This window comes from Pagrus major, chromosome 21 (assembly GCF_040436345.1).
Source record: "Pagrus major chromosome 21, Pma_NU_1.0".
In the NCBI taxonomy this organism is placed as follows: domain Eukaryota; kingdom Metazoa; phylum Chordata; class Actinopteri; order Spariformes; family Sparidae; genus Pagrus; species Pagrus major.
In genome coordinates, this window is record NC_133235.1 from 14306952 (window position 1) to 14321363 (window position 14412).

The 14412-nt window shown below is 41.2% G+C and overlaps 1 protein-coding gene across 1 annotated transcript in view; it reads left to right on the forward strand.

The window, feature by feature from the left end:
• The window catches only part of kirrel1b (kirre like nephrin family adhesion molecule 1b), a 67981-nt gene extending 65325 nt beyond the window's left edge, over positions 1–2656 (forward strand). The window contains exons 15-16 of the mRNA XM_073491644.1: positions 377–487; positions 1779–2656. Coding sequence (XP_073347745.1) covers positions 377–487; positions 1779–2402 — 735 coding nt within the window. The 3' untranslated portion in view covers positions 2403–2656. The remainder of the gene's footprint in view (positions 1–376; positions 488–1778) is intronic.
• The last annotated feature ends 11756 nt before the right edge of the window (positions 2657–14412 follow it).

The following is a 14412-nucleotide window of genomic DNA, read 5'->3' on the forward strand; positions in this document are numbered from 1 at the left end:
TGCACATACCGCTTTTGTCCACAGGGACCACCAGAATCAACAAAAAATAAAGATTTGTCGTAGCTGCTTTAAATTTGCACACATGAAAGCACACGCTCACACATAATTAACAGATATGAACACAGACAAACACACACTTGTCTTCCTTTTAGAAAGCGTCCTGGAAGTCCTGGAGAGTTTAATCGACGCGACTCCTCTGGAGCACTTTTAAAGCTCGGCCCAAAACCTTTTCTCCAAACGAATCGTTTCTCGTCTTTCACTCTCTTGGGATGAAAAAGCTGAAACTCTGTTTTCCTCTCCCCTCCCTCTCTTTCTTCTCCTTTCCTTTCTCACCCTCCCTCTTTCCGTGTGTGTGTTTCGTTGTTTGATGGTTTAGTTTCTGCCCTCTGTTTCCCTCTCTCCCTCCACTCAGCCGTTCAAAGACGACATGGACCTGAAGCAGGACATCAGGAGCGAGGGCGACACCAGGGAGGAGTACGAGCTCAAGGTGAGAGCAATGAGACGTTTTACTGTTTTGACTTTGATTTCTGCAGCATCTTGAACATTGTATCCTGCATGGTGCAAAAACATAACACATGTCATGAACTTTGTGGTCATATCCATCATTAAGTGCCAATTACCAGTTCCTGCTTTTTTCCTCAGGCTCTTTTTCCTTATTTGCACCGGAGCTAAAAGCTTGGTTTTCATAACAATACCATTTTTATATATAATCTGTGCCACTGCAGTTCACAAACACAGATTCAGCTCAGCCAGAGCATAATTAACCTTTTCTTGAAGCTGGAGTGGAGCTAAACTCTCCTTCTATCCTCCAAACCTTGTGTTCTTTAACAAACCCGCCAAACTAAAGGAAGAAACAAATTGTTGCCCTGTTGAGATTCCTGTCGTCCTCTGGCTAATTAGGTTGACTGCCAATGACTCCCAAAACAACATAAATGACTGTTCCCACAATGACATATAATGACAAAATAATGACATATGTCAGTAGAACATGTCAGTTATGTTAGGTTTAGGCATACACAAACTAAGGGTTAGGGTAACAACCAACAAATAAACAAACAAATGAACATGGGTGAAAACACAACCTCTCTGGCGGAGGTAAGTATGGGTCTCGACCTATACAGCTGATTTTCTGGTGAGGACGGGCTGATCGGAAACCATGTTTGTCCTGGTAAAATAATAAAATGAAGTTGTGTCATTATGTTTCGTGTTCATACACTTACTGTGCTCTGCATCACTCACACACCATTACATTTTTGGACATAGCATGATCAACAGCGTGACACCATCTGCGCCAACCGATATCACCAACCACATCAGCCGGCTCTTACTGACAATATACAGTAGAAGTAATATGAGAAGTACGAATCTAGTGTGATATAATGGGAAAGTCACTTTATTACATCAAATTGGCTAAGTCAGTATCTTTTGACATACTTTTACTTCAGTTTTTTAATTAATTAAAATTTTTGTTTTCTATGTATAATTTATTTTTATTATTATTTTGTTTTATTCGCTGTTGCTTGATTTGCTGTTGAAAACACATAGTATATACTATATACTTTTATTTGTTTTGTTGCTGATTTAAGAAAAATTGCAGATGCTCCTCCAGTAGAGCTCACAGTCTTTCTTTATGATTAACATTCAGTTAATCAACGTGATTAACTGAAGCAGAGACCAGATGTTTAAGTGTCTTTACCACTCAAACACCAATGTTGTTGTTCTGATAAACAGCTTAAATAATGAGATAGAAGGACTAATATTCTCCCCTCTGATCTCAGGATCCAACCAACGGCTACTACAACGTCCGAGCCACCACCCACGATGAGGCGCGCCCCCAGTCCCGTGCCATCCACTACCAGGGAGAGTTTCGCTCCCCGAACCCAAACAGCGGACCAGCCGGTGCCACTTCCAGCGGACCCTCAGCCGCCCCCAGCGGTGCCGTTCCCCCAAGCGCAGTGCCAGGCTCAAGGGCAGGCTGCTATGACCCCCGCCCCCCTTCCAGGATGTCCCATGCCACCTACGCCCAGTTCAACACCTTCACCAGGGCAGCGCAGAGTCAGCAAGCACCTCCCAATCCAGCTCTTCAATCACCTGGAGATTACCCCGGAGACTGCGGCCTGCTGGACAGCACAACCCAGCTGGCTTATGACAACTACGGATACCCCTCCCAGTATGCCAGCTACCGCATGGGCTTTGCTCCGCCCATAGAGGAAGGGCCAGCCTATGAGATGTATCCAACAGGACAAGGGACCGGACCAGGGCCGGGGCCAGGGCCGGGGCCGGGACAGCAGAGTCCTGAAACAGGGCTGGGGCAGTATGGAACCTCCACTCGCTTCTCGTACTCGTCTCCGCCCTCTGACTATTCCCAAAGACACACACAGCGGATGCAGACTCATGTTTGAGAAACACACACTCTGTTACTTTCTTTTCGCAACTGAAGTACTTATTACACATAAAACAAAAACATACATGAATATAAAAAAATACATAAACAGATCCGTTTTTTGTTTCCATAGCATCCAGTGCATGGAATTCGGTTCATTTTCTGAACCAATAAATCACCCCAACAACGCACAGTAGTTAGCAGCATCGCATCTAAGACAGTTAGCAGCAATACATGTAACACATGCAAAGCCACATTCACACACATTTGCGCAGAGCCTCTGTTGCGTGCACTGTTTATGCTCCAACAAAAGCAACAGCGAGAGCCACAATCAAGAGAAAAGAGACAAAAAGAGAAGAAGAGCACTTTGAAGACAGGAAGAAGAAGAAGAAGAAGAAGAAGAGCGCCAGGAGCTTGTGGAGAAGCAGAGGAAACTTTTTCTTCCTGCAATCCTCGTCTTGCTCTTGGATCATCTCCCTGCATCACATTCTCCTCCACCCCATCTCTGTAAATAAGTGCAAATGGAGATTTGGGTCATTTTGAAGTTACTTCCTTGTACAAACCTATACAGTGTGATGCAGTACAGTGATCTACAGCAAACCTCCCTGTAATTCACACTTTTTACATCTTCAGACTCTCACATATTGCAAAAAAACACACACACATACACACAGATCTTTAAAGACTTGTTTGTTTCGATGTATTGCAGCAATGGGGCAGCTTGGACTATAAATATATTTGGCACTTTTGATCCTTTTCCTCATTAAAACCTGCCCAGTGGCCATTGCTTACAAGATCTACCTTGATTTAAGTGGGACAGAGCTTCTTGAAGTGGTACAGTTAGTTACCAGAGTGCCAATGCTTATGTGCCAACACACACACCAACTATAAAGGTGTGTCTTCTTTTGTAAAGTGTGGACGACGAGATGCTCTGGATAAAAAGGTTTTGTACATGCCACATCTGAGAGGAAAGGAAAGGGGTGGTAGCAAGCGTCTCTATATACTCATCTCTCATTTTTTATCATCATGATAAAATTCTATACTCAACATCCATTCGAGGTCAATGCTGTATACAGTATTTGTGAAACGAGGTGTGGCGGGAGCGCTTTTTCATTCAATGAATTCCTGCAATTTGTACAAAAAGATACCTCCCCTACCCTCAAGTGTCAAAATTTGTTTCTCTCACTTGCACAGTAGGATAGATTTTTTTTCCATATTTATACCGAAACGTATGAAAAAAAAAATGGCATTCAGAAACATTTTATAGTATTTTTATAAGGAGTTGTGGACCAAAGGTTCAGCGTTTTGGGTGAAACTCACTTTTTAATGTGTACGTGACAACGTGATCGTTATTGGAAACGTTTTGAGTTTCTTTAAAAAGCGACGGATGGTGTTTTTAAAGTGGATGTTGTAGACTTAAATTAGAAAATTTGAAGAGCTTCTATCCAAAATGATGAATATCCAGCAAGGCGGGAGGGAATCTGTTTGGTGGATATTTGTGTTTGGGGTGAAACTCTTTCTTTGACTTCCAGTCTTCTGACTGGACTGCCTTTTTCAAATGTCGACGACATTCAAAATGATTGATGAAGAAGAAGCAGCTGCTCACTTTGAGCTGTAAAGTTGGTGTAAAGCTGTAAGCAATGAGAGGGTTCAAGTCTAGTCTAACATATCAAAATGAAGGTACAGATGGTTCTATCTAGCTCATATGGTACTTTGTACATTTATATGTAAGTATGCTGGTTTGTTCACTGCAACAGAAGATTTGGTGGTGTTTTACGTTTGAGATTTTTCCATTATATCTTGTCAGCTTTGGTACAGGTGACTGGCCTTTAACCACACAGGTTCATAATTCTGCCCTAACTTAACCTCTACTGAGGCAGCTACTGTCCAAGTCCCATGTTTTAATGAGTCCACATGGCCCCGCTACCAAATTTCTTTCCATCAAAAGAGAAAATTAAATCTGTCGGCTTAGTCTTTGCACAAGGTAGGATCGTGTAATATCTGCAGCTGTTGGAAACATTCAAGTTTTTCTCGCAGTTTAATCGATTTGCTCACTTACTCAACACAAACTCACACTTTGATCAGCTTACCAAAGTCTCTGATAAGCAGTGTTGATTCTCCCCGTCTACCATAGCAATTGTTCTCAACTGCAAAGTTTAAACCATCAGATGATATCAGCCCAGTTGCCAGGATAAAATGTTAGCAGTTAACGTTCCTGCAAAACACAGATACATTCATACGTACATGTATTAGGCTATAAAAGAAGTATTTTATGCCAAACCATGATGTTTTCCTAACCCTGATCAAGTGGTTTTGTGCCTAAACCTAACCAGCATTGTGACGAGCAGGAAATTGAAAATTGAACCGAAAGAAACTTATCTGTAGTTTTGCAGAAATGTACTTTCTACTCTTTATTCTATTGATTGGGTTGATGATATATACTTTTCTTTCCAGATATTAAAATATAAGAAGTTAATAAAAGGAAGACTTACTTTTCCAAACCTATTTTAGAGCTCACCAACAACTTGATTACCAACACTGGATGCAACTATTGACCGAGCATCAGTGTTAAGACATTCATTACACAGTAAAAGTGAACTAAAAGCTTTTGATCGCTACATTTAGTGCTCCCCATGAGAAAAAAATCTCTTGTCACAACATCACATCTTTAGGGAAGCAAACACAGACATCTGATTGGCTGTTGATGAGCTGTGAGCAAAACATGTTCACTTTTTCCCAACTTAAGTGAGATATTTCTCATATGTATATCATTTGACCTCCAGCCACTTACTCATAATGTTGCTCGCAGTGTGAACACGGTGCTGAAAACACTTGTTTAAAGCAGCTACTCGTGCTCAAGTGAGATCACTGAGAAACATTTGGTGCGTCTGCCATGAAGTTCCCACCAGTTGTTCAGTAGAACTGGCTCATGTTTGCACTCTGAGCTTTGTTAGTGAGATTGGATGGCAGTTTTCATCGTACCATCGCACAACTTCACCTTATTACGGTGACAATCATGTGTTGACTCCACAGCGGCAGCATCAGTCTTTACTGTATACTGAGCTTGGAATTATAAGGTTCCGTCGCTAATGCAACTTTTTCTGCGTTTCTTTTTTAAGGGACGTTAAATAATACATGACGTTTTTTAAACTTGTTTAGATAACCAGGCAGGAATTGCTTCAACATTCTATTCTTACTTTTTCTCGTGGGCACATATGCTTTATTGGATATTATGCAACAAAGACACTTCTCTCCCTGCTATACATTTTTGAGCAGTTAAGAATTACAGCAGGTGAGACAGTGCTTTACAGAAGACCCGAGGCTGCAGAGTGAAGCCAGAAAGAGGTAATCATTGAGTCTTTAAACTTATCAGCCACCCTATCAACCCCGCACAGATACAGTATATTATGGTAATTTTGTGCTAAGGGGCAGTAAAAATTGTATTTATTGCCCCTATTTTGAATAAACACTTTCAGAAAGGAACCCACAGCCACGCCATTTCTGATTAGAATATCAGATGGAACCTTGTAGCTCCAAGGTCACTATATAAACCGTTTCAGCAGTTATAGGGAGAAGAACGGCAGATGGAGCACCCTTTTAAATTTATATGGTTATCACAGCCTTGGTACTGCATACTATTACCTCTTTACAACCTTTTTACAGAGTTGTAGCCGCGCAGTATTTTGCATCTGACTTGAAATGTCGTTATGACCTTGTGTAGAATGAGTAAATTTGACACAGGAGGGGGTACTGAGGCCAACACATACACAGCCGGGTCATCCAGGTACTTCGTCGTTACCTCTTCACTATTTACAGTCTGTTGACAGCGGGGAGTAGTATGTAAATGCCAAAAAATGCAAAGCAATTGTTTAGATTTGCTTCAAAAATGTGGTTTAGAAAGGAAGTGTTTGTTCTACTAAGTTATTCATTTTCTCTTATTTCCCACAGAAGAACTGATCCTACGTTTTAGTCTCTGCTCTCTCCCCTGTGTCATATTAAAAAAAGCCACCTACCGGCTTCCAAATTTAGAGGTTGAACCTGTCTTTTCATGAAGGAAAAAGCTCATCACGACATGGCAAACCTTTCTCTCATTGCTTTCTTCATGATGATAACATATGGAGTAGGTATAGCAATCTAGCTTGCATTAATGTGTGTTTGTTGGGGGGTCAGGAGTCTGTTTCTAGAGAATATATAGCTTCATGAGCTCATGACATCATCCTCAGTGTGCTTTTCTTTCTTTCTATGAAAATCAGTATTTTGAATATTATTTTCTTGGTATTACTTTGTGGTGTTACATCACCAGTGGAAGAAATGGTTATACAGTAAGTGTGTGTTTAAACTTTTATATACAGTATTTTACTTTATTTTGTATGTATCAGATAAGGGGGCTCTGATTAATCAACCCAGTGAAAAAAGAGAGAGGGGTTGTGTGTGTCTGTGGCCAAAATGACTGCTCAGCCAGGCCACAAATAGCCAAAACTCTGTCTGAACTAGGCCAACCCAGGCTAGAACCAGGCCAGACCCACAGCTAACTGCTCTGTTCCATGCTGTGCTGTGCTGCACCGGCCCTGGCCAAGACTGACTCGAGTAGCTCGGTGTCCGTTTTTACCTTTTGGAGTCTTCAGTGAGTGCCAAAAGACTGTGCAAAAAAAAAAACACAAAAAAAGAACTGAGCAGACAAACAAATGCAGCAGCGATTTGTGTTTATGCGTTTATGTGAGCGTGTGTGCGTGTGTTCTACCTGTTTGCGTCTCCATACGTGCACATGTACTGTGTGTATCCATCTGTGAACATGCATGTGTGTGTGAGCATGTGTGTTGGCAGCCGGTATATTTTTTTTTTCCCAGGATGGCGAAGGCATGACCTGCCCTGCTCTGCCTCTGATTGACTTACCCTGATATTCTTACTCTAACCCTAACCAATCTAACTCCTCATGTCCAAACCTGACAACCCAACAGATGAAGGAAACGAGCACCAGCCAATCAGAGCCCGAGTAGGGAAGGTTGTGAGCACTCCATTATAAATGTGTTGGGACCACTGGAACTGAAGAAATTGGGGTTTGACTGATTGTTGACTGAGCAAATATAAAATTGATAACCAGTAATGTTGTCACCTGCGTCTTCCTGATCACAGCTACAGATAAATAATCGGAATGCGTTAAAGTTTGATTTCCTTTACAAATTGTATTCACAATCATTTTTGTGAATTATGCTAGTTGAAGGCAGAACTCTACCTAATTGTTATGAAAGTTACAATCCTTAAGATTTCTATGAAATCAAACTCAATCTGTGACCCTATTTACAATATCAAAACGGCATCAAAATAACCATTTAATGTACTTGCATTCTGTCAGTGCTTTCAGTGTTACTGGAAGGGTCCGCCTTCTCAGCACAGGATTCAAATTGTGTATCCTTTCACAAGAAAAGGCAGAGGCAGGTGCACAGACACATTTCCTTCAAAGTGCCAGACATTATTGGGTCTAGGCTCAGATTTTGTGGCAATGTGGCAGTAAGGACGTTACATTAAATCTGGACACAGCATTGGAGGCGGAGCCCTGTTCATTCCTATAAAAGCTGCTCAGTGGCATTTTGAAGCGATCTTCCATGTTGGGTCACCCATAGAGCATGCGCACAAGAGACTTCCGCCGACCAAGCCGGCTAACTTGATTGGAGATAAAATAATTTAATCATGCGGCTCTTCTAGACTTTCCCAATTTTATTGGACCGAATTGATTAAATTCTGATAGTGATAGTGAGTCATTTCACAGAGGGTTGTGATGCTCAAAAAAAAGTATCCACAGTTTTCCAGATGCCTCCTTCATAATGTAAGCTTATGGAAAAAAGACCCCGGTGCATCACGTGACAATGTAATTATACGGTTTGACCACAACGAAAACTGGCTTCAAAGCCTGGTGCTCCTCCTGGCTAGTTACTGTTTTATAGCAGGTGGCAACCAGGATTAAAATGCATTGCCACTTTCTATTATGACAAAGGGAGAATGGAAAGAAAATGATTTAAGAGGCACTGGATTATTTACACGATTTTGTCATATTGTTATTATCATCACAATATCAATATTTCATTTAAAAAATATTACGATTATCGTCGATATTGTTGTATCATGACTCCCCTAATTGGGTCATGAGTTTAGTATCAACGCTGTCTTCTTTATTCTTCTTTGTTTAATCCTCTCAGTTTGTTTGGCTGGTACATACCTGTCAATCACTCCGCATATTGCTGACTTTTTCCAGTGATTCAAATATGCTCAGTGGTATTTGGAAGCTTCAAAAACAATAGACGAATCAGAGCTTTGTAGGTCCGATAAAGGGTGGTTGCATCATCTTCCTGTGCCTGCTTTAGCCCAACGCCTACAGTAGCTAGTAGAGTAGAGACAACACGCGTGGATGAAATTGATGCAGCTTAACATGTTGTTGCAAGTTGACTTAAAGATAAAATATGTAACATTTATGCATTAAAATGAGAATGAGTATATACGTAACATTAATACAATTTTAATACCTTACCTCGTCTGTGAAAATTTGTAACTGAGTCACCTTGATAGATTTTCACCAAAGACAACAACTCCCATGATCTCACGTTATGTTCATCTTTTGTTTTGTTTTGATTGAGAGACCCCTAGTGGCAGGAATGACATACTGCGCTTTTGAAGCTATAACTCTTTGCAGTGTCATAAACGATAATTGATCCTAGCAACCGTTACTGCAGCTTTTTTGTCAACTAAAACTTTTGCAGAAAGTGAGGGGGTCCGTCACTCGCAACTGAAAACATTACCAGGATGACAGACTTACTAGTGTTCTATAAATACATTATTTTGAACAAGACCAGGACTCAAATCTGAAGGATTGTAACTCTAAACTGCCTCACAGAGCCACAGAACTTGATCTACATTTTGTTGTAAACTGACACTTTGAAGGCATCTCCACCCTGTAAATTGGATTAAACTGGAAACGCTTCTGGAACAAAACGAGTATATTTTGAAGGATATTGTCGCCACATCAGTCAAACCCTAGTACAAAGCAGGACAGCTGGTAAGACGGAGTGAAGGAGACATTGCGTGGCCTTAGGACACGAGGATGGCGCCGAGCTTGTCCGCTCGCCCCTCATCCAGCTGCTGAGCCTGTCAGCTCTCCGAAACAGCTGCACGAGTGAACAGGATTAATTGATGTTTGGCTCGGTACCGTGAACATATGAAGACAACGATCAGTGCGGTGAGAAGGATTCCATATTGCACTTGAAAGTGTTTCAAGTGGAGGTGTGCATGTGGGTGAGAGAGGAACAGTGTGGGTGTTCAAATAAGCATATATTCTCCATACTCCAATTCTTTATTTTTATCCCTATATATTGGTCACATGTGTATTCTGTTCATGTTGGGTTTGATTACTTGTTTATCCCCCAAGAAAAAACTGTACAAAACATACAAGATATTATTAAAATGTTCCTTTATTTTCATGTTTCTGTTTAATTTCTGTTTTTTTTTTGTTTCAAATTGTATGTAATTATTTTTCCACAGTATTATAGAAAATAAAACAAGACACGGCTTTCATAAGAACAGCAGCAAAGGCTCCTTTATTTTGCCTTCATTTACAATGTTGACACCCGGTTTACGGAGAGTTCATTTTATTAAATTATATTTGGTATTTTTGTAAGCCAGGCTCCAGGTTTCAGCGCTTTTACTTTGACAGAAGTTTGTGCATCACACATACTTCTGTTTATTTAGGTCAAAGTACGAATGACTGCTTCTTCACGTCGAGCAGCTAAAGTTGAGAGTAAGCGTGTCTCTATGTATAGCACACAGGCAGGAGGTGTTTTTACCTGAGTGTGACAGCAGAGCCGAGACAAACGTCTGCAGAGTCTCAGTCTCACCTCTCATGGAAAACTCATTTCTTGTCTGTCCCCTTCTTTCTCCTCTCTGTTCTTTTCCACCTCTACTTTTCTCTCCTCCCTTCTGCCTAATGTCTTTACCTTCATCCTAATGTCTTGCTTTGCTCCTGTCTTTCTCCACTTCCTCTTTTCTCTCCTCTTCACATATAATATTCTCCTAATGTCCTCAGAAGATCTTTCCTCTCACTGTCTTTAGTCCCCCTCTCCTCTCCTCTCCTCTCCTCTCCTCTCCTCTCCTCTCCTCTCCTCTCCTCTCCTCTCCTCTCCTCTCCTCTCCTCTCCTCTCCTCTCCTCTCCTTCCTCCAATACTCTCGTCAATCTTTCTCTCATCTCTATAGCATCATCTCCTCTCATCCCTTCACCTCGCATTCACCTTCTCTCACCTGGAGCCTTTTCCTTTTCTTTCTCCGTCTCTCCTTCTCTCACCAGAAGTCTCCCTCATCACTCCTCTTCTCTCCTTTTCTTTGCTTCGCCCTCTCTACTCCTTTCTTCTCATTTCTTCTCTTCAGTCATGCTATCACATCTATTCTTGATTCTCCTGTCAGTTCTTTCTGGTTCAGGAGTTTCTTCTTCTTCTTCTTCTTCTTCTTCTTCTTCTTCTTCTTCTTCTTCTTCTTCTTCTTCTTCTTCTTCTTCTTCTTCTTCTCCTCCTCCTCCTAATCCTTCTTCTTCTTCTTTTCCTTCTTCTTCTTCTCCTCCTTCTTTTCCTGCTTCTTTTCCTCCTCCTTCTTCTTCCGTTCTCTCTTCAGTCCACCTTTCATCCCCCATTCCTCCGCTCTTCTCTTCCAGCTACACATCCTCAGTCCTTCCTTCACCTCCCCTCTCTTTTTGTCTTCCCCTCCTCTCTTTACTCCTCATCTTCCTTTTTCCTGTTCACCTCCTCACCTCATACTGTCAGTCCTCCTCCCACATCTCCAGCCCTCTGCTGCTCTCCTTTTTTCTCCCTCTTTTCATCCCAATCCTCCTTTCCCAACCCCCTTCAGCCCTTCTTCTCCTCTCCCCTGTCCTCCTTTCACCTCTCCTATTACCATTTCCCTCCTCTTCCCTCACCTCATGTTGTCAGTCCTTCTCACATCACTGCAACTTTTTCCTCCCTCTCCCTTTCTCCCTTTTCTCCCCAGTCATCCTCTCTCCTCTGTTCACATTTTGCAGGAGCTCTTGACAGTTCCACTCTCGCCTCTCCAGCCTTTTCCTCCTCTTCCAATCTTCCTCTCTGTCCTCCTTTTTTCCTCTCATTCTTTCACCTTCTTCTCCTCAGTCACTCTAACTCTCTTACACCTTGTTCTACTCCTCAGTCCTCCTCTCTGCCACCTTTCTCTCACCCATCTTCCTCTCATTGCTTCTCCTCAGTCCTCCTCTCCTCTCTTTTGAATGACAGGAAAAATGAGAGAAAAAGCAAAAAAGAAATAACAGATATGGCAGAAAAAAGACAGCCAAGGACAGAAGACAGACGGGAAGCACTACAGCCTCCCTTGCTCATCTTTACTTAGTGTGTAATAGTGATTATCGTCTCCTCTCTCCTCCTGCTCTCATTGAGGAATAATGTCTGGAATAACCTTCAGCGCTGCACCCCAGACTCCAGCCATGGACCCCCTCCTCCTCCTCCTTCACCACCACTTCCATTTTATCCTCTTGTTCACATTTGAAGCGGTCGTTGTATGGATTATGGCCCCTCTCATACTTGGCACCGCACTCAGCGCCTGAGATATATTATCATATTAGTGGAGAATGATGTAATGCATTTCAAGACATTTGTCCTTCGCACACCCTCTGTCCCTCCGCAGATGATGTCACTGGCTTTGTGTCTCCGAGGCAGAGAAGTTGTCAAGTGGCTGGTTGGGTTTTTCTGCTTGGGGCTGTCGCCATCTTGTGGTGGAGGAGCGGCATCGAGTGTTGCTTAGAAAGGAAGGAAAGGGAGTAAATTAGGATGTAGGCAATTATTTATTACTGAACCAGAGGATAATGTGACTCATAATAGATGTCCTTGGTGTAACTGTACTGACGCGGACTGTTGGGTCAGGGACAGAAGAAAAGAGACAGACACTTTGGACATGACTTGATTACAAATTAGGGTTTTGCAGACATGCATTTCAGGAGCTTGTTACCAATGACAGGATGTTTGGATGAAAGTTGTTCATACCGGATTTTTCATGTTAATAGTCGATATATTTTAATCTCTTCTTATTCCTGGAAATGTATGTAAAATGAGCCTAAAACGTTTTTTCAAAATTCAAAGCTGTTGTTGAACCATCTGGATTACAGACATGGTTTGGGGCTCTTTTGAAAGATTATGAACTAAAGCTGTGTAATTGTTTCTGGCATTAATCTATAGGAGTTTAAACACACTGAACTATTTGTTTTTTCTTGCCTACATTTTATAATGCAAAAATAGCCCTGCAGATGCAATAAGTCCTGATTATACAGTCTTACATGGTCCAAGTGCAAATTTAATAACAATATCACGTATATGTTACATATATAAACAAGAGAAGACAGCTTTTGTTGGCGTTTGATATTGTACTGAAACACCCCGACACTTAATTGGTGAGCTGGCAAAACTTTGTACGTGCTTGTTTGTTAGCTTGTTTGTTTATTGTACCTTGCTGATGTGGTTTGATCATGAAATGGTTTGCATGAATGGAATCACAAGAATCTGACCTTTCTAATGTTGTATGGCATGACTATACACTTAAATTGAGGTGTTTGGCGAGCAAGTTGGACAGCCTGCATCAAAAAAAGTTATAAATAATAAATGTTTCATTCATAGCAACAAAAAAGAAAACCATCAAACTAATTTAGAGCTTAAGAAAGGAAAAAACAATCTCCAAAAGAAAAGGATGAATATGAGGAAAAAGAAAACCAATAATGATATCCAGGCCAAATGATGTGTAATCTGGTCAAAATATCAAATGAACAGCCAGAGCTTTAAAGTCTGTGCTAGAAAACTGGTATGTTATTGATCATTTATATATAATCATTCAACTTTATTTAATCATGTTTTCTCACTGACATCGAAATTCACACTCCGACAACCACACGAACAACAAATCAGGCTGGACAAGCAACATTCAAATGATAGATAATGCATCAAAAACATTCAAGAGTCATAAATATATCAAACAGTAAAGCTTTCAAATCTCCAGGGAGAATGAAGGAATCGAGCTGGAGGGCAGTCTGCAGTTTACAATAAATATTTGATCAAACAAGCAAGAAGTACATCATAAGAAAGGACTTACTGCAGCCCAGCATTTTGGTCGTTATATATAATGAACGGTGCACGGTTGTATTTTTCCTGTTTAGTAAGGAAAATAGGTGCAACAATATTTACTTCCTTAACATTTTGTGAGTTTCTTGATACTATTGGACTCAATTGCATTAAATTAGAGGAAAGCAAGCAGACAGACAAACGGATAAAAATAAAATAAAATAATAAGAATTAGCATCTGTTGAGGTACAAAGTATTATTATGAGACAAGCCAGGCCATGGCTAGCTGGTTAGCATGCAAGACGACACTGTCATGGTACTGTCATTTCTGTGTTTTCTGTGTTTTCGTGGTGTCTTTTGCTCTGTTCCTCCTCTTGTGTTCCTGTGTTCCTCCTCAGTCTCATTTCCCTCCACACCTGCGCTGCATCACCTTCAGTAGCCCTTCACTGTTCCTAGTGTTTTTCCAAGCCTATCAGCTCCTCCCCAGCCGTCTTGTTTCCTCCACTTGTTCCACCTGTGTTTCTCCGCCTCTCTCACCTGCATCTCGTCCCCTTGTTAGATTAGTTTGTGTTTAAGCCCAGTCTTTGGGTCAGTCTTCGTGGAGTCATCTGTTGCATTTTTCTGTTCTTGCTGTCAATTAAGCATAACTGTTCTGCAACTGACCTGCCTGCTTGCCATCTCCTGCATTTGAGTCCAGTTTCTCTGCAATGAACCTGACAAATAGGCTACATGTTCAACATAACGTCAACACTGCTGTTTCTTTACATCCTGTTGAAAATGTTAATTCATTAGTTGAATCTTTTGAACTAAAATTCTGGCCATTTCTTACAAACTGCACCTTTAACATGGGTGGATAAAGGTGCAGAGTGCATGCAAAGAGCGATGGGATAAAATTTCACTCCAATGATTGTGTTAAACATTTA